Source organism: Glycine max, chromosome 18 (assembly GCF_000004515.6).
Source record: "Glycine max cultivar Williams 82 chromosome 18, Glycine_max_v4.0, whole genome shotgun sequence".
Taxonomy (NCBI): Eukaryota; Viridiplantae; Streptophyta; class Magnoliopsida; order Fabales; family Fabaceae; genus Glycine; species Glycine max.
This window is the reverse complement of record NC_038254.2, coordinates 4,486,487-4,506,982: the sequence shown is the minus strand read 5'-3', so window position 1 is coordinate 4,506,982 and position 20,496 is coordinate 4,486,487. Positions and strand designations below refer to the sequence as shown.

The following is a 20,496-nucleotide window of genomic DNA, read 5'->3' as shown; positions in this document are numbered from 1 at the left end:
GACTGATAAAAAAATAACTAACAACGTAAAAGTAGTGAATAATTATTAAAAAAATTATTTAGACATTATTTAGAGTAACTACTTCAAACAATTAAACTTTTATCAAAGGGTCTAACTCAATTGATTTTTTGTCTTTTATCGGTGATCAAATAAGTGGTTATAATAAAAAATTCAAAATTCCAATTAAACATCCCAACCATTTGTTTTTTATTGACCATGGCTGAAGTAGTGCTTTATAAACCGCATGCTGACTAATTGCAAAACATATTTAATGCAATTTTTCATGATAAACATTTTTAGATACAAATTTTTTTAACCATTTTTATACTTTTTTCTTTCTCTCTTACTCTTAGGTTCATAAGTGAGATTATGTTACACGATTGTTCCATTACTTACTGTTAACTCGTTGGCAAGTGTATCAATTTGTTTTAAGTAATAAAAGACTCGAAAGTCCGAGCGTCGAATCCACATGAACTTTGATTGTACTTGAAGTGATGTAAACTCAATTATTAAGCAATTAGAAGAAGTAGAAGATATAGAGAATTGTAAGTGTGAAAATTGGAGTAAAAGAAAAAGAAAAATAAACAGTAATTGAAATGCAAGATGAACTTAGAATGTGATAATCTTGGGGCCTAACAGTCAAAACTACTTGTAATGCAATGTTAATGATTTTCTCTATCTAATGAAATTCATGTTTCCACCCACATCTACTAAGACACTCTATCTTTGGTTTCCCACACGACGAGCCTAATTTATTTATCCTTTTCTTCCAAATTTCTTTGCAAAAATAAAATAATAATTCGCATTAAGATTATAGATGCATAAATCAGACTTTGGATTTATTCACTAGAGAGCTCTAAGACTCGATATGTCTTTCCCTTGCTTCTTACTCATTTTATAGGTCTAAGGTAACTTACTTTTCACGTTGACTTCGAGCTGAGCGCACACTCCTGGACTTAGTGAGAATGACGGTTTATTTAATCACGCGCTTAGTGCGGTGTTTGCGCTAAGCACGACCTTGAACTTTCTCGTGGGCCTTCTTCATGCTAAGCATTGTTAAACGAGAACGGGCGCTGGGTCAATATTGCGCGCTAAGCATGCTGTCCAACTCTTCCAACTTTTCTTCAAGATTTTTTCTTTCAGGTTTTGCCTCAATTTTTCTCTAAAGCGCTAAAAATCTTCTTCTTTTGAATTCTGCTAATAAAAACTGCAAAGATATTAATTTTATTATTATTTCATTAATAACAATAATAAAGAAATTGTAATCATTCTTAGTCAAAATTGACTATCAAATTAACTCAGATTTCACAGTTATCACTCACACGTGCGTTTCACTGTTCAGGTTAGTTGTGGTTTTTTTTTTATTCTACTTGTTTAAAATTTTATATTTTAAATATGTTAAGTATATTTCTAGTTGTGGTTATGTTATTTATATTTCATATTTTGTTCATTTAGAAAGTTATATTCTCTATTTTGTATTTCTTTACCTCTTCAAAATATCAACTGAGTGTTGTTGTAACTTTTCTGGTATTAAATAAAGAATCTTTTGGGAATCAAAAACAATTACTAACGATTTTTTCGTCGATAATTTTTGTCAAAAAAGTCATCAGAAATCATATCAACGGACAACAAAATTTTGTTGATTAAAATTTCCTACGATTATTTTACCGACAGATTTTAGTCTGTTGAGTCTGTTAGAAATATTGAATTACCAATGGATTTGTGTTGTCGGAAATATTTTTTTTTTTGTAGTGTGAATTAATGGCAGCCAAGATCGACAGATAATGAATGTGAAAGGGTGAATTTCGGTGTTGGTTGGTTAGTGCCACCGTCCGAAATCATCTTTAGCGACGACTCACAATGGAGAACAGTGACGAAGGAAGAGAAGATGACTCGATGAACAGATGAATGAGATAATATGATAAAGAACAAATATACAAACACATATACATAAATACATTTTAATTTAAAATCACCCAGGGACAAACTGGTAAACAAACAACTGTCTATTGTAAAACTATTTAACTGTTTCAATAGCTTTCCATGTCATGAATCCAGCTGTCTAATAATATATTAATAAATCTAAAGGTCAGGAAAAATTTGTCCTTCAAACACAAATTTCATTTCTTGACCATCGTAGACTGCAACATAACTTCTAGAGTTACTAGTAGAATGCATTATTTAACCACTCCATTTTGTTAGAAAGTGTTCATACATGATTTTTAATGCTCAATTCCCTTTGAGTTGTAGAAATTGTTTAGCTAAAAAATTTCCCACGATTAAATCTTATGCATTTTTAACTTGCTGCCAAATTGAGTTTCAAGACAAAAGAATGCATGAAAAAGCATGACTTAAGTGATTGAAATACCAACTATGTTGACACCATAATCATTAGCAATCATCTGCAGCATGTCCAAATTATAGTATTGGAAAGAGGAAAAAAGAACAAGGTCATTAAGGGCATAGACCAAATTCAAGGCAGAGAAACAACAATGCAAATATGAAAATAGGAATACCCAATATTTTCCTAAAGAATTCATCTCTAAGGTTAGGAAAAAATCTCACCAAAAACAGCCTTGTATACAGGTTTTATGAGAGACTAACTTATCTGCACACGTATTTTTGTAAATGTGACTAACCAAAAAATTCATATTCCTAATTAACTTCACACAGTTTATCCAACGCTTGTGTAATATCCCACCAAGTTAAACGAAGTAAAAACTTTAATGACTAGCAGTGAATCACATTCAAGCCAAAGATGATTTCATCATTTCTTGTATGCTAAATTAGTGGCCTTCATAGCCCACACAAGTTCTACGGGGAGTGTATGCTTGACGCCCAAATTAGTAGCAAAATAACCAATAACATGGCCCCACTGTGGTCTCTAAAAATACTCCCACAACCAGCCAATCCAAGTTCTCCTTTTTGAGTCTCGTCAGAGTTACACTTTAATCAATTGAAGAAAGGAAGGTGACAATCAACTTGCTTGATGAAAGGAGCACATCTTGGGTGACAAGAGATGGAAAAAGATCTTAGGATCATAAGATCATTCACCAAGGTAGAATTTCACCAACAATTGTATGTAACTATGTATTTTTTTTGTTATCAGAATATTGATGTAGAGTATCTAATATATTTATTGATGATTAATCTCTCAATAAAAAACTTATGTAATCATGTATTTTTAGTGAGATTTTTTTTCTTAATTATATTTTTTTTCACTAACAAAGACTCAAGCTCAAGACTTTGTTTAAGAGAATTAAACCTAGAGGTATAAGCAAATAAGACCAAATCTATGAATCCACCTAATCCAATCCAATCCAATTAGATTTTTGTGGATTGGATTTGACCATTAGATTTGATTGGTTTATGTTTAATGAATCAAATAAATTTGGATTGGACACTAGATTAGGAGTTTCGATTCCAACCAGAACCAAACTCACCCCGCATACAATTAAATTACTACGGTAGAAATCCTAAACCAAGCACGTCTTACTCTAAAGGTAATATGCATTTTATCTTAAGGTAACACATTATTTTGAAATTTATATTTTTCTGTTTATTTTAAGGTAATACATTATTTTATTAATGATATTGTAAGTATACATTTATGATTTCTTTCTATTTATAGTATGAATAATGCAATGTTTTATGAATATTGATTTTTAAAAATATCCTTACTATTCTATCAAGAAAAAAATATCCTTACAATTTTTTAGTTTGAGAATTTTTTTTAATTTTTTTCCCAAAACTTGAAGATTTGACCGATTTTAATAGTTCAATCCGATGACCAATTCAATTCAAGTTAGATTAGGTTGGTAAAATAAAAAAGATAATCCTAATCCAAACCAACCTAATTAAGTTTAATTATATTGAATTAAAAAATAGATAAAACTCAATTCAATCAGGATCACTTACATCTTAATTGAATTCAATATCACTCAAACCACTAACGTATTATTTAACCCATGTATAAACTATATTTATTGTCTTAAAAATAACTTTTATTCCAAATAATTGGTAGACAAGGTTGTAGGTAACTCCTCTCGAGTTTACCTCTATATCTTTTCTCCTTTTTCAAAGCTCCTAAAGTGGTTATTAAGGAACTAACACAAATTCAAAGAGATTTTTTGTGGGGATCACATGAGGAGGAAAGGAAGATTTGTTGGGTGTCATGGGAAGACATTTGCAAACCGAAGAAAGAGGGAGGGTTGGGTGTGAAGAATTTAGAGGTTTTCAACATATCTTTGCTTACTAAATGGAAGTGGAGGTGTATTCATGATCATAATGCACTTTGGAGGGATTTGCTAGCTTTTAGATATGGTAATTTAATAGCAAAGCAAACTTGTAGTCTTGATCGATCATGGGGCACAAAAGATTCAATATGGTGGAGGGATTTGATGTTGTTGGAGAAAGATTTGTCACAAAACCAGAATTTTTTTCAAAGAGCAGTGAGTTGTGATGTGGGAGATGGACAATCAATTCTATTTTGGTATAATAAATGGTTAGGGTCCGAGCCGTTGAAGGATGCTTTTCTGGAGCTGTTTGCAATTTCATCTCAGCAGTTGGTGTCTGTAGGAAACGCAGGTTCATGGAGGAGAGACCAATGGACGTGGGACTTGACTTGGAAGAGACAGTTAAATTCGAATGAGGAAGAGTCACTTCACTCTTTGGAGACCATTCTGGTTGATGTGCATCTAGTGGCAGAATCTCATGACAGGTGGAAGTGGTCCTTACACAACTCCAAATTATTCACTGTAAGTTCTTGCTATTCTTTTGCCATGTCTTTGGTAAATCAAACACAAATGAATAGTGATATACTGGATATACTATCTATAGTTTGGAAAGTTCCTGTGCCATCCAAAGTAGCTTTGTTTTGTTGGCGGTTACTATTGGATCGATTGCCAACCAAGGATAATTTAGTTAGAAGGAATGTGGTCATTAATAATAGTAGGTGCTCTCTATGTGATTCTTGTGATGTACACTTATTCTTTCACTGTGATTTTTCTAAATGTATTTGGAAAGAAGTTTTGAGCTGGATTGGGATTGTCGATGTTATAGCAGTGGGGGGAGTTCAACATTTTTGGGAATATGATAGGCTCCTCAAATACAACACTAGCAGCAACAAGGTGCCCTTTATGTTTTGGTTGGCTACTTTGTGGATCATTTGGCAGGTGCGCAATAATAGCATCTTCAAGGCGGAGGAAAAAGTCATTCCCAAGACTATCAATCAAATTAAGCACATATGTTGGGCCTGGTTCATGGAAAAGGTAGGAGGGGTAGGTGGATCGAATATTTCAGATTGGTGGAATTCACCTTTTCTATATAGTAAAGTTTGAAACTATCTCATCTGAGACATTCTTGTAATGAGTTGGAGTACTCCTAGTGCTCCCATCATTATAATATAAATTCATATTTCTTAAAAAAAAAAAAAAACATAGTGATCTTTGTAAATTGGTCACCATAAATAATCTAATTTGAATGGCATCTGATCTAATTAATTATTAACAGTGTGTTTAGCAGGCTTTAGCTTTCTGTTAAAAAAGTATTATACTAGTTACTCCAACGAAAGTAAAAGGTTCATTAGACTTTATTCCAACGAAAAAATAAAAATTGAAACCGGTGAGGATAAAAATTTAAAAAGTTTGCACAAGTGGGGGTAATTCATTAATTTAATAAAGCATGCTCTCGCGAAAAGTTGTTTAGTCCTGAGTTCGGATCACTTTAAAATTAATGGAAGCTATCAGTTATGATGATAATGTTGCCCTTTAAAAATAAATTTGATTGAAGCTCAGTTCGGATAATGATGATGTTGTCCTTTTACTCGTTCACTTCAGCATCATCATCTCAAAGTTACTTTGCATTCGAAAGGGAGAAAATGATCTCTTCCTTTTATTGCGTCTTGTTAATTATGATTTAAACCCACTGACTAAACATTAATAAATACTTTTTTTTTGTTGTTGAAAAGTCACAATGTTCTTTTTTTTTTATTACAATCACAATGTAGATATATTATTAACATTAAAATTATATTGTTAAAAAATATATTTTAACTTTCTTAACTACTTAACGGTAAACGTATTGATGAACATTTAAAAATTATTAAAAAATGTTTAAATTATTATTATATATAATATTTTACGGTAATATATCAAACAAAATAATTTTATTAAATACTGCCTTAAAGTTTTAATTAATTAGAATAATTAATCAAGACATTTTCTGTTTTGTTAATTTCGTTGAATCATAGTGTCCCTGCAGGTTCGTTATATCTTTTGATGTTTAATCATGATGGGTACAGGTCCATTTATGTTTTAATAAAATGCTTTAAAGGGATCCTTTTTCCGAAAATCATGCAAGTTATCATGACCATATTTAGGACGTTGAATGCGACGAAGGAGTTTAGAGAAGTAGAGTATTAACATTTTCCAAATGATTATGCATTATGTATAATATGTTATTCACTTATTTAATAGTTATCTTGTTTTTACCAAATTATAATAATTATCTTGAAATTATAGTAAAATAATCTCTGATGAATTAATAACTTACAAACTTCAATATAAAATATGTAAATTAAAACTCAACATTTTAATTTAATATATTATTTGAGTTATTAATCTTAAAATGAAATAGAATGATAAATGAGATTGTAATATATATTATTTTTACTTTTATCCTATCACAATTCTATTCCTTTTAATTTAAACTTTTACACACTTGTCATTTTTACATTGTTATAAATTCATTAATTTTGATAAATATAATATAAGGGTGTAAGTGGGTGTGAGTCACCCAAATCAATCTAAATAGTTTGTGATGAGATAATTTTTTTGTTTGAATCAGATGTGAATCGAATCAATCAAATTCGTTGAATTTTGAGTTGGATCACGAATTTTAATATCTAACCTGTTAATCTATTAACCCGTTAATTTATATTAAATTATTATTATTATTATTATTATTATATGTAATATATAATATATATTTTTAAATTTTTAAAAAATTAAATATTATTTATTATTGATTAGATAAACTTATTAACCTAAACTGAGTAAGCATCAATGAATCCTTAACTTTCATGATCAAAGCGATAAAGATTAAACATTATTTTTTTCTTCAAAAAAATTGATCCAAACTAACTCGTTCAACTTTAATTGGATTAGGTCATTTGTTTAACTAAATCTAACCCAAACTCACCCAATTACACTCATATTGTAGTATTGGTACAATTTTTTTTCTAGCAATATGAAACCGTAAAAGTATTTTCTAACGATAGTTAAACTGAGAAATTTCTTCCACGATAAGAAAAAAAGAAACCACAATCTATTCCTACCACAGAGAAATTTCTTCCGCTTAATAACCTTCAAAGATCTCATTCACTTGCCAGCCCTTATATTTTATAAAAAAAATATGTCCACAGAAAGTCTTTAATAAGTCAAGAAATATTGGCCTATCTCTTCTATATAACCATATAATAAGTTCTTAAATTAATATTTGAAAATTTGTAACGTAACACATTAGTTAAATGTTTAAGAAATATATTGTCATCAAATTGATCCGACTAATAATAATTATACCCAAATTCATTATTTTAGTTTACTAGCTACTATTTAGTTCAGTGACATTTTAAACTTGTAAAAAAATAATTTGATACCAAATATTTCGAATTCAATATATATGTATATATATATATATACATATATATATATATATATATATATATATATATATTATAAAAAATAGTTCTAGGAAATTACTCTTAAATTGGTTAGTAATAATAATATTAATTATGTTTAATGTCTGGCCATCTAACAAGGAAATTAACTCTCAGAATACTAGTGCTATAAGAGTTTTATTTTTTAAATGATATACTCAACTTGGTTAAAATCAATTCATTAGTTCAAACTTGAATTGACTTTCATTCACCAAGTTGCCATACATATACATAAAGTAACAAGTAATAATTCTCTTTTTGTAATCCTTTTAAAAAATATTAAACTAATGAAGTAGTGCTGGTCACAAGCCTTCCAGTTGCAATCGCACCTCATGCGCAACAAATTTAGGTGCGTAAAGCAAACGACCCAGATTCGCGGACAACATATAAAATAAAACAAAAGTTGTGTAGTTTTTTTTTTTTAAGAATAAAAGTTGTGTAGTTAAAGCATGGATAATAAGAAAATAATAATTTTAAATTATCTTTACAATGTATATATATTCTTAAATTTTTTTATTTATTTAATAAATAAAATATTAAATATTTTTTACATTTTAACTGAATTTATTTATTTAATTTAATATGTAACTTCCTAACTTCTGACTTGTAAATTTATTCATTTAATTCTGTGACTTTCATTTAGTTTTAACTAAGTCTAATAAGAACAATATTGCATATATAAGAATATATAAATTCTTACAAACTTTAGAATAATAGCAAAAATAAATATACAGCTTTATTTGCATGCGTGTGCGTCTGTTAGAGGTGCAAGAGAACTACAAAAGAGAATTAGACAAAAAGAAAATAAAATTTAACATAGAAGAAGAGATAAAAAAAAAAGAAAGGGAAAAATGTATAAAAGATGGAAGAGGAGAAAGAAAGAATAAAAAAGTGAATAAAATAAAATCAATTTTTTTTAAAAAAAACCTTTTTTAAAAACTCATGCCTCCTCAGGTTGTGGCACTCTCTTCTTTATAATTGTATTTTTAATTTTATGATTTCATGATTTTTATTTTTAATTTTATTTTTTAACAAGTACTAACTTACAATCTTACTCATTCACATATAATCTAGACTTGTAGTTCTCAAGAAGCTATGACCTTAAATTAAGAAAATGGTACTATCAAACACATTTTCTAATTTTCTTTAAGAAATCTACATGGAGGTTACACTTAAAGAAATCTATATAAAACTAGCTTTGTGAAATTTACAAACATGTATGCAAGAAATAATTAAAAAAAAAAGTGGCTTTTCCAACCAATTCACAAAATGGAAAGGTTTTAATAGAATATAAAAACGATTCAAATATTGCATTTTTTATAAAAATTTTAAAAATATTTTTTTTGGGTAATTCTCTTTTATATATGAAATTGAAGTGCATTTTTTTAGAATTGAATAGGAGAGTATGAAGGGATGCTTGAGTTTAGAAACTTTGTCCACTCTCCCATTAGCTACCTAAGGAAAGGGTTGCACCACCTCCTCTTTTAAATTGGGTGTGTCTTTTAACATGTTGTCACATCCTCCCGACTTGGTACATGCATGTCTTATTGGTTGTTAAGGGATGTCAGGAGGGTACAAGAGTTGTCTATTGTTGGCCAAGGAGCTACAAGGATGAGTCTAGAAGTCACTTGTTCATAGTGCTTTTGAATCATGTTGTGCCTTATTGCTCTTATAAATTCCCAAGGTTAGGTCAACCCCTAGTTCTTTAGTCATTGGACTAATCTTCAAGGTATAGTTAGCATTGTTTTGGATGACAGGCTTACAGTCCTCCAAACACTAGACCTAAGGGGTAGGTGTTTTAAGTCATCCTCGTCCTAATCCATTCTATGCATATGTTTTTTTAAGCCTAAAAGGTGTTTTTTTTAAGGCGCTAAGCCTAAAAGATGTAGGTGCATAGAGTGGTCATTGTCGTCCAATCCATGCATGTGTCAATCGGCCAAGAACCAGAATGCAATTTGAAAAGCCAATTTTACAATTGTTGAATGTGTGTTTGGATTTCCATTTGAAACCTTTCAAACGAAAATTTACGCATTTCAAAGTAACAAAAGTAGAAGTTCCGTGTTACTTCTGTGAAAAAGTAAGTTTAATTTAACGTAACTTTTTCTTAAACATCCCCTAAAGCCATATGGAAAATGGTATCAAACAAATTTTACAAATCTATATAAAACTAGTTTTAAGAATTTGCCAATTGTCGTTAGGTGTTTGTACTTTGTAGGCTTGTTGCACAAAATATATATTTTAATTGCCATCTCTCAATCAACTGAAACTGGATACCTGGAAGGCTGCAATAGAAAATTAAACTGCATGGGATGCAGCTATCAATCTATCGATGATTTATATTTAGGGGGAACTCTTATGCTTTTTTTAACACAAAAACAAACATTTTCTTTTAGTAAAAAAAAACAGAAACATTTTAAAATGTTAGGATCAGAGCAGTTAAAAATTTAACTATAAAACATCTTGATCCCATTAATTTGATTATTCAATTGATTTAATTATTCATTTGATTAGTTGTACCAAATTAAAAAATTAAAAAATCTGCTTAAATGTCTTCTCTTTCTTCATCACTGAAAGTCTAAGAAGGCCATGTATGATTTCTGTTATCTGAGTCTTTCTATCATCTGATTCACATAGCTACTACTCTGAATGATTTGAAGTCACTGTTTCATTATATTTGCCAAACCTCAACACTCGTTAAGGCTAAAGTCAATGGTTTATGGGATACTATTCTTTGTCCTATTTGCATTCACTTTGAGTTTAGCTTTTCTACTCTCAAAGTGTCTATCAAAAAGTCAAACAAAAAATGTTCCAAAAGGGTCTCTGGGGTACCCTATCATCGGAGAGACACTTAGTTTTCTCAAAGCACAGAGACAAGATAAGGGTTCTGTTTGGTTGGAAGAACGGATATCTAAGTATGGCCCTATCTTCAAAACCTCCTTAATGGGGTTCCCTACAGTCTTTGTAATTGGACAAGAAGGAAACAAGTTTGTCCTTGGTTCACCAGATGATTTGCTTTCTTCTAAGAAACCCCTCACCCTGCGAAAGATACTTGGAAGGCAAAGCTTAGTTGAACTTACAGGACCAAGGTACATAATTTTCAACTTAACTCACTGATTCAGCTTAAGTTGTCTGTTTAAATGATTTGGATGAAATGTCAAAATAATTCTTATATGATGATGATCTTGATTCAAATTATGACACTTTGAAATAAGGTGTTTAACCTCTGAATGGATGGATTATGGATAGTTGGATAGTGGATAAGTGATTTTTTGGATTAGTGGTAGTATTTAGATAACTCATTACTGTTATAAAGGGACTTACTGGTGGTCCTTGTTTCAAATTTAATAGAAATGAATTTGAAAGAGTTGTGGTTAAAAAGATTAATTTGTGTTGGGGAATGATATTTATAAGTGAGTTTAAAAGAATTGATTTTGTTTTGAATACTAAAGTAAAATCACTTTAGAAGTGTAAATATATATTTTCAGGTCTCATACCCAAAATCAATTTATGTCTAAAGAAAAGTTAGAAAGTTTCATCCTCTCAAAATTATTTCTACTCACTGCAAAATTGATTTTCAAAATCCCAAAAAGAAATTGGCAAAAAATAATCAATTCCTAGATAATCAAATATTATGATCTCCAGTGTGATTCTCACGTGTTACCCAACAGGATACTAGTCATCTGTTTTGAGGCTTTGTTAATGTTTGATGCAGATACAGGTTAGTCAAAGGGGAAATGTTGAAATTCTTGAAACCTGAATGCCTTCAGAACTATGTCAAAGAGATGGATGAATTGGTGAATGCTACATTACTGAGAGAATTCAGAGAGAATGAAATCATTAGAGCTGTGGTCTTCATGAAGAAACTGTCCTATGAGATAGCATGCAATCTATTGTTTGACATTAAGGATGAGCACACTAAGGAGGCTTTGTTTGTAGATTTTACTTTGGCATTTAAAGCAATTCATTCTCTTCCCATCAATCTCCCTGGCACCACATTTTGGAGAGGCCAAAGAGCCAGGGCAAGAATTGTAGACAGGATGATTCCTATTTTGAACAAAAGAAGGGAGGAACTGTCAAAAGGAGTTCTAAGCTCCACAAATGACATGCTTTCTTGCCTGCTTGCACTAAGGGATGAAAATCATCAACCTCTAGATGATGATTTAATCACTGATAATTTTATTTTTTTATTTGTTGCTAGTCATGACACATCTGCCACTCTTATGAGCTTGATGATATGGAAGTTATCTAGAGATCAAGAGGTTTACAACAAAGTTTTAGAAGGTAACACTTGAACTTGGAGTTTAGACTATGCTATGGTGTGCAATTCCTAGGTACAAAATAAAAATGAGAATTAGTCCATTGGTTGTTTTGCTAAATTCTTTTTATGCAGAACAAATGGAAATTATAAAGCAGAGGGAAGGAACAGAAGAGAGGCTAACATGGGCAGAGATACAAAAGATGAAATACACATGGAGAGTTGCTCAGGAATTGATGAGGATGATCCCTCCTTTGTTTGGCAGCTTTAGGAAAGCACTTAAAGACACTAACTACAAAGGCTATGACATACCAAAAGGGTGGCAGGTGATATTAAAATCCTCAAAACTTCATAAACTATATTTTTTTTCTTTACACTATTTTCTTTTGGGGTAATGTTATTCGAGACATCGTCTGATACTAAATGTGAGTATTTCTTCCACAAGGATTAGAACCGTGATTCGTCACGTTGTAGGAGACTAATTAACCCTTTCACTGGACCTATATGTTGTTGGTCTTCATAAATTAATTATTGACATCATTTTTGGACAAAGTCTAATGTTAAATTTATTCATTGTTCAGGTGTATTGGGCAGCATATGGAACGCATATGAACGATGATATATTCGAGAATCCACACAAGTTTGATCCATCTCGTTTTGAGAATCCAACCAAGCCAATTCCACCTTATTCTTACCTCCCATTTGGTGCAGGGCTTCATTATTGCATAGGAAACGAGTTTGCCAGGATTGAGACCTTGGCTATTATTCACAACTTTGTAAAGATGTATGAATGGTCTCAAGTAAACCCAGAGGAAGCAATCACTCGTCAACCAATGCCATATCCATCCATGGGTCTCCCAATTAAGATCAAACCCAGATCTTGTAGTATTTCTTAAACTTACTGAGTTCTTGTCCTACCCTTCATTGTTTTTCTTTTATATATATATATATATATATATATATATATATATTATCGTTGTTTTTTATTATTCTCTCATGTAAATTAATGATATACATAGTTCTTTATTGTTAGAAATTCTACATTAACTATGGTATAATCAAAATATTATATATAAGTAGAGGACAATGTCACTCAATGGTTTAATTTTGACATAAATATGTTTTTGGTCAATGAAATGGATGATCAATTTTTTGTTTTGTACTCCAATATTTTTTTAACTTTTCGATTTTTAATAAATGTTTTATTTTATTTTTCCTCCCACAAGTACTATTTAAATCACTTCTCAAAGCACTATCTAAATAAATTTGAGGACAAAAATAAAATAAAAAATTTATTAATTAGGGATAAAAAGGTCAAAAGAAAATTATTGGAGACCAAATCAAAAATTTGATCATTTATTAGGAATAAAAATTATACTTAAGTCTTTAATTTTTAGAATTAAGTTAAGTTAGAACTTAAAATTCCAAAAGACTTACATGTCACCAATTATATATTATGGGGCAGTAGGGTTTAAATTAAGGACAGAAATGCCTTATTATTTTTTTTTTTTTTTTACCGACTGCATGATTGAATTAGTTTATTAATGAAAGGCCAAAAATATATTTAAGTCAAAATTAACTATGGATACCACGTGAATTTCTATGTGATGCCCACACAATTAATTAAAGACAGAAAATCAAACTTTGGAAATACCTCTCTTGTTTATGTGAAACAGAAAGAGAGTCAAATGTGACACATATCTGGGTGAAAAAACTAGCTAGCAACATTGTCGTTTAGCATATACTTGTGGAATGCAGTCATGCACTATAGCCGGCAGGCTTAGCAAGCTTTCAATATTTCAACATTTACTCATTTTATCAATTTGATTTGAAGTTTTGAACTATTGTATTTGTAGTCGTCGTTTAAGAAAACAAGATAGTTGGCGATTATTTTGATGCGAGACTTAGGTGGTTGATAATATTGATACCATTAACTAGATACGCAAGAAAAGACACAGTGAAAACAGTGATATATATAAAGAATGAAATAGTAGAGCTTTCAATTCAAATAGAATCGATAAATTGAATGACACAATAATATAAAATAATGTCACATAAAACAAACTCTGAAAAAATATATTGAAAGAATATTATCAGGCATCGCACTGAAGTCTGAGATATTATTGCATATGGTAGTATTTAAAGTTAAATATTGCTTATTGTAATTTTCAAAGAGGGATGTGGTGGTGATGAGCAGAAAAGGGAGAATGGGTTGCAGACATGACAAAGGAGGCTTCAGTGCTGGCAATAGAAAGAGGACTCCTTCGGTTTGTAGGGGTTCTTGGTCTTGTGGAGGCCATACTATGGTGACCATTATTATAGCCTCTATCACCACTCCTCCTTGGTCCTTTCTCAGCCCAATTGAGCTCAACATGCTTCAATGTACTTGGATACCTCAAACTACAACACCCTGCCATCCCTGCTCTTTCTATGTACCTGTGTCAACAGCCATATCCCACAAATAATTGATATTAATCCAATTTCTTTTTTGATTTGTGGGAAATTTACAATAACTCATACCCTTGCTCAACTAAGGTTAATTTGAAGCTAGCTAAGTATAGAAAGAGCCTAGAATAACAATTATCAACATATCCCATCGATGAACACGTTGCATGGTAAAAAGATTTTTTTTTAAAAAAAAAAGCAAATCAAATATTATTAGAAGGACACAAAATGTGACCCTAAGCAAAGAGAATTACATAAATCAGTATACCAATTTCAAACATAAAGGCCATTTCAGATGCCACAACAACACAATTAAGCTGAGAAACACAAAAGAAGCGTTGAACCCCAATTTGGAAAGCTGAATGAACCATAAACCAATTTAAAAAGAATTTAATTTTGAGATATTACTTAAAAGACTTTTACATTGTCAACCAATCAGTTAAACGTAACATTTCATAATTAGATCATAATGTAACACTATATTCTAACTAAATTCTAAAAAATACATTACATAGCCTATCTAATTTCTTCTAGGTTTAAAAAATAGATAACTGGCAATCATCGTTAAACTCGCGTACGTAATGACTAATGAGTATGTCACATTTTTCTTCTTGTTCTATGTGTTTGATTAAGGCCAATTTTGGCTTGGACGCATGCATGATTTCTTTTCTTCGTTTTCTACAATAGAACTTTTGTTTTCTTGTGGGGACAAGAGACGGCAAACAAACGCAAATGCCATTTCATGACTCATGTAGAAACAATTATCTAATAACCAAAGTCTGTTGGAGGTTTATAACTAAAATCCAAAGTGACAGGACATATGTTTTTAAAACTAATTAAACTAGCACTAATCTGTCATGGTTGTAAATGCTTGGAAATTTTCTCTAAACAATATGAACCGGTTCGGTATTGCCACGAGTAGTTAACTTGAAAGAGAATGTAGTTACTTGACAATTTTTATTTTTCTTTTCAGATTTTGAAGGTACATGCCTAAATTCTAATACAACAATTACATCATGTACCAAGGAGATTTTCATTAAAAAATTGCCAGCAAACACATTTTTTTAACATATTTTTAATTATTAAATGCGTAGATTTTACTTAACAAAAATGTGAGACTTATTACTAAAGATCATAAGTGGAATCAGGGATTTTTTTTTAAAAATAATTATACATAGAATTTAACATTTTTATATGAAATTTTTTTACCTTCGTAATTTTTTTTCCAAGTAAAACACTGGATTAGGAAATTAATCATTACCTTTGGCTGAATCTCAATCCAAGGCACTCAATGCACTTTCTTCCTTCTGTCATTTCTCCCATGCCTATTTCCACACACTGCCTGCAATAAACCCTGCCACATACCTGCATGCCCCAGAAATATCATTAACTATATATCATAAAAGTTGTGATATAGCTAATTAATTAAGTTAAACTTTACTTTAACTATACAGTCCCTTTCTTGTACACATTACATAGAAAGATTGAAATAATGTAATAATTTTGTAACATGTATTAGCTAATAAAATTGCCCTAGTCAATATATATAAGTGAAAATAAAATTATTAATCTTTTCATTTTCGGGAGATATAAGATGGGTGAGATGATACAAAGATAAAGAAAAAGAGAAAATATCACAAGTTGAATCTCTTTTATTAATAAAACTAAAATTCTAATAAAATAATATTTATCGATAAAAAAATTTATTTTTTTCATTTTCCAAGATCCCGAGTAACTAACTAGTAAGGCACAAAGACATACCAGGCATCTAGTTCTGAAAAGATAAACATAGTTACTGCAAATGGTGCAAATCTTAGAGTGAGGAATCCCTGGTCGCCTTCGTCGACCAGAACCACCTTTTCCAGAAGCAAAACTCTCACCACTCTTCATACCATTATAACTCATGCTATACTCACCAGTCCTACTTGGTACACCATCACTTGCATGGCTAAAACGACCCCATGGAGAGTCACCACCACCTCTATGTTGTTGGTGTTGATGGTGATGATTGTAGTTGTTGTCATGGTGGTGATGGCTGTGATAGGATGCCTCCAAGCCTTTTTTGAAGTCAAGTCTAGGCACTGTGGAAAGAGAAGGTGATGGTATATTTGTAGGGTTGTTAATTATACCTCCTTCAGAAACGTGTTTAGTAGTGGCCAATGTGTTGTTTGATGAATTCACATTGGCTAGGTCTTGAAAGGTAAGGTTAACAGACTCATCTGGGATTCCTTGGTACAGTTCTTCAAGTTGAAGTTGTTGTTGTTTTGGCTTTGCCTGCAGCGTCTTCATTTGATCATCACCACCCATTGAGTTCTGAAGGTAAATGAAATTATGCTTTAGTTATGAGCCTATGTGACAGAAATATTTAAGGAAAAGGTAATGGGAAGGTAAAAGTTGTAGCAGGCTTGTTAATTACGTCCATTGAAATAAAGATGACCATATGTGGCCAAAGTTTGCAAGGCCGGTTGAAAATTAATTAAGAAGATATAAGTCACACTCCTTAATCACTCTTTATTTTTAGTTTTAATATAAGGGAAATGTTTTTTTGATACCCATATCATATGCTTATATACACCAACACAGAGAGAAAAATAAAATTGAAAAAGGTGATTGATATATAACTAATAGGTATTTGATGTAAAAAAAATAAAGATAGAAATAAATAAAAGGTGTTACTTATATGTGTAAAATACTGAAGTGTTTAAGTATATATCATTACCCAATAGATAATTTTGGTTACTGGATGTCGTGAAATAGTAGCCTTAATTCAGACCATCTTGATGATAAAATGAATTTACAAATGTTTTTGAAAGATTAAATTTATGTTGTAAACTTCGTTCAAGGATACACACGCAATAAATTAATGAAGACAACACATGTCTTTTTTTCAATGATATTTATAAACACACTACAAGAAAAAATGACTTTTAGCTAGAGACTTATTCAACATTCTCTAAATTGACAAAATCAGTTGCTAAATATTTTTTTAAGATAATTATTATAAAAATTACTAAATTAATAAAATCAGTTGCTGCTGTAACGTAACAGTTAGTAGGTACAACAATCTGTCTTCATTGGGCTTTCACTTCCCATTCCATAGCGAGATGCATGTATCCCTGGTCTGGTAGAACACATAAAAGTCAGATGGTTGATCCAATTATGGAGTTTATATAAGCATTTTACATTCAGGCAAGTAAAAAGTAATCGAGCAATAAAAGGGAAAGATACACAAGACATCAGATGAACAATACACTTGCAACACTTGAGACTTCATTACGATGCCCTCTAGCTCCAACAGTTATCAAAATGCATAACTGGATACATATATAGATTCATCTTGATCAACCTTAGATATCATTAATGAAAAACAAGGGATTCTTGAAATAGTGAAAATATGGTGAAGCCATTTACTTTGCTTGCTGATGGCTTCAATGTTTGAGTCATGATTTCATTTATGGAGTCCCCTTGCCAACAAAACTCTGCAGAGAAAAGGGCATCATGCATGTCACATTGCTGAAAATGAAGCAATAACAAAATCAACGCCAGCGCAAGGTCAACTAATAAAATCTCTGTTGAATTTTTTTTTCAGTAACATTCATGGTTGTCTTTATATATATATATATATATATATAAAGAAACCTCTAATTAATAAAACAAATCCCAATTAATCAGATCCGCCTTTAAAGCATTACAAAGAAATTCAGAAACAACATGGAAAATATGATAACGACAATGCATATGCCTTCCATGCTTAGCTAAAAGATTTGCAACCAGATTAGATTCCCTAAGCAGTTGCTGCCACCTTCATGCCTGTGAATATCTTGAATAGCCTGGACCAATTTGAACACTGATGAGTGTAACAACCTTTAGTCGGAAGATTAGTTAGATGACAACACGTATCTCATTCAAATCATTGTGTAATATGTATAAGAAAATTTATTTTATATGCCAAATTCAAATCAATCTGTTGAGGCAGAGTAAAAGAAAGTATGATTTATTTAGTTTAATGTAAATAGTTTATACATTGATAATATAAAATCACAAAATCACAAATTAACATGATAAATTTATTAATTTTCACAATAACTTTATACCTTAATAATTATATTTAACATATTTTATGTCATTAGTACACAATATAAAAAAAAATCATACTACTAATAAAAATTAAACTTTATATAACACCAATTATGTATTACAATCTTTCTCAGCCCTCGGCCTTGCTATATACATTATTGTGAATATGTGAATTCTTATACATGATGGTCAGTGAAATGATTAAAAGGAGATAATTTCATTTAAAATTTATTAAATGAGAGTAAATTTTGAATTAATATCTAAAAAGTGATAAATCATAGAAATTTTTACAACGTCTAGGAAGTCATAAAAAAATTGACGACTTTAATCTTTTTTAATTAAAGTCATAAAAATTGAATAATTTTATTTTTTTAATTTATTTATATGAAGTCGTACCATGTTTAATGACTTCAAAGTTAATATATTTTTTTAATTATTTATTTGAAGTCAAATATATTTAACAACTTCAAAGTCGTGTTAAATTTTTTTAAAAAAAATTATATTACTTTTGAACCCACTCTAAACTAGTTTTAATTTATACATTTGTCTATTGTTTTATTTAATATTTTCTATATTTTTTATATTGTTTTATTTAAATGACTACTTTTATTATCAAATTATTTTTTATTAATATTAAAATAATTTTATCAAATAAAAAAATTAATTAATAATAATGTATGAAATTATTAATTTACTTAATGATAAATGTAACAACTAATTAATAAATATTTAAAAAATTTAATATTATTTGATAAAATTTAAGTTCATATTATTTGTTAATATCATTAACAAAAATATTATCAAAAATATTAAAGCAAAAATGGGTAAAAATTAAAACGACTTTAAAGTTGTCAAAAATTAATTTAAAAATAAAAAATTAAAACAACTTTAAAGTCATTAAAAATGTTTCAAGTTCATATAAAAAAATATCAAAAAAAACTAAAATCGTCAATTTTTGTATGATTTCGTAGTAAAAATTCATATGACTTGTCCTATTTAAATATTAATTCAAAATTTACTCCAATATGATAAATTTCAAATGAAATTAACCTTTTAGTCATTTGGCCCATGATGATCATTACTTCAAGTTAGCTAATTGCATCTGTGTCATCCACTCCTCAAAGTTACGCTTGCAACATGGGGAATCGTTGAATTTAGAACGAGGAGGTTACATTCACAAATGGGATTTAATTTCGACGCTTTTTTTTCTGAAATCACACCCATGGTACAAGTCACATTTGTCATCACAATTCTCTAAGATAGGCTTTGAGCATGACCTGCTTCTTTCAATGGAGTATCATAGCGCGGAATCAAGAGAATTGATGTCCATAGATGTGGGTTTTCAACAGAGCTCTGATCCCTACACTTCGTTCTCTTATGATAATCATGGATTCGAGAGTGTTTAAGTATGCACATGGCGACATGACATAGTTCTGGCAGACTTATACGTCATTTCCTCCACAATTCTTTATTTTTTTCACTCTTAATTTTTTTACCGTCACATTTTTTTTTCACTAATCAGACATAAGTAGAATGGGGAATTGCGGAATTGAGAGTTCCCTCATGCATAATTTTTCTGATTCATCAGACATACACAACGGGCGGGAATCGCAGAATTGAGAGTTTGCATATACAAATGGTGTTTTCCAATGGTGTAGCACCGAATCGAGGAATGGAGAGAATTGATGTAAGCATATGAGAGAGATATAGAGATTAGTCTCAATTTATCACTTTTTTGCATGCAACATTAAGTTAATACTTTAAAGTTTAAATAGCCTAAAGAAAAATTCAAACACATTTTAATTGTATTACACCATCAACCTGAACTGAACCAATAACGAACATTTTAGACCATTTTTACACTACATGACAGTCATTTACGTTTTTCATTCAACACGTACTTTGGCGATTCATTCGTCTTATTTATCTGAGCATATATATGTGTTACATCATGTTCATACGTATGGGTTGCCTAGGTAAATTAAATCCACATTATTTAATT

At 30.3% G+C, this 20,496-nt stretch overlaps 2 protein-coding genes across 2 annotated transcripts; one reads left to right on the top strand and one right to left on the bottom strand.

The window, feature by feature from the left end:
* The first annotated feature begins 9,250 nt into the window (after positions 1 to 9,250).
* LOC100790209 (taxadiene 5-alpha hydroxylase) lies at positions 9,251 to 13,132 on the top strand. Its single transcript, XM_003552863.5, has 4 exons — positions 9,251 to 10,803; positions 11,430 to 11,998; positions 12,108 to 12,298; positions 12,554 to 13,132. Exons 1-4 carry the CDS (start codon positions 10,427 to 10,429, stop codon positions 12,866 to 12,868), a joined length of 1,452 nt encoding a protein of 483 aa, XP_003552911.1. The 5' UTR covers positions 9,251 to 10,426; the 3' UTR covers positions 12,869 to 13,132.
* A 966-nt stretch (positions 13,133 to 14,098) lies between these two features.
* On the bottom strand, positions 14,099 to 16,724 carry LOC102663395 (uncharacterized). The gene is made up of 3 exons (XM_006603051.2): positions 16,179 to 16,724; positions 15,679 to 15,782; positions 14,099 to 14,408 (listed from the first exon to the last, which is right to left on the bottom strand). Exons 1-3 carry the CDS (start codon positions 16,722 to 16,724, stop codon positions 14,141 to 14,143), a joined length of 918 nt encoding a protein of 305 aa, XP_006603114.1. The 3' UTR covers positions 14,099 to 14,140.
* Between the last annotated feature and the right edge of the window lie 3,772 nt (positions 16,725 to 20,496).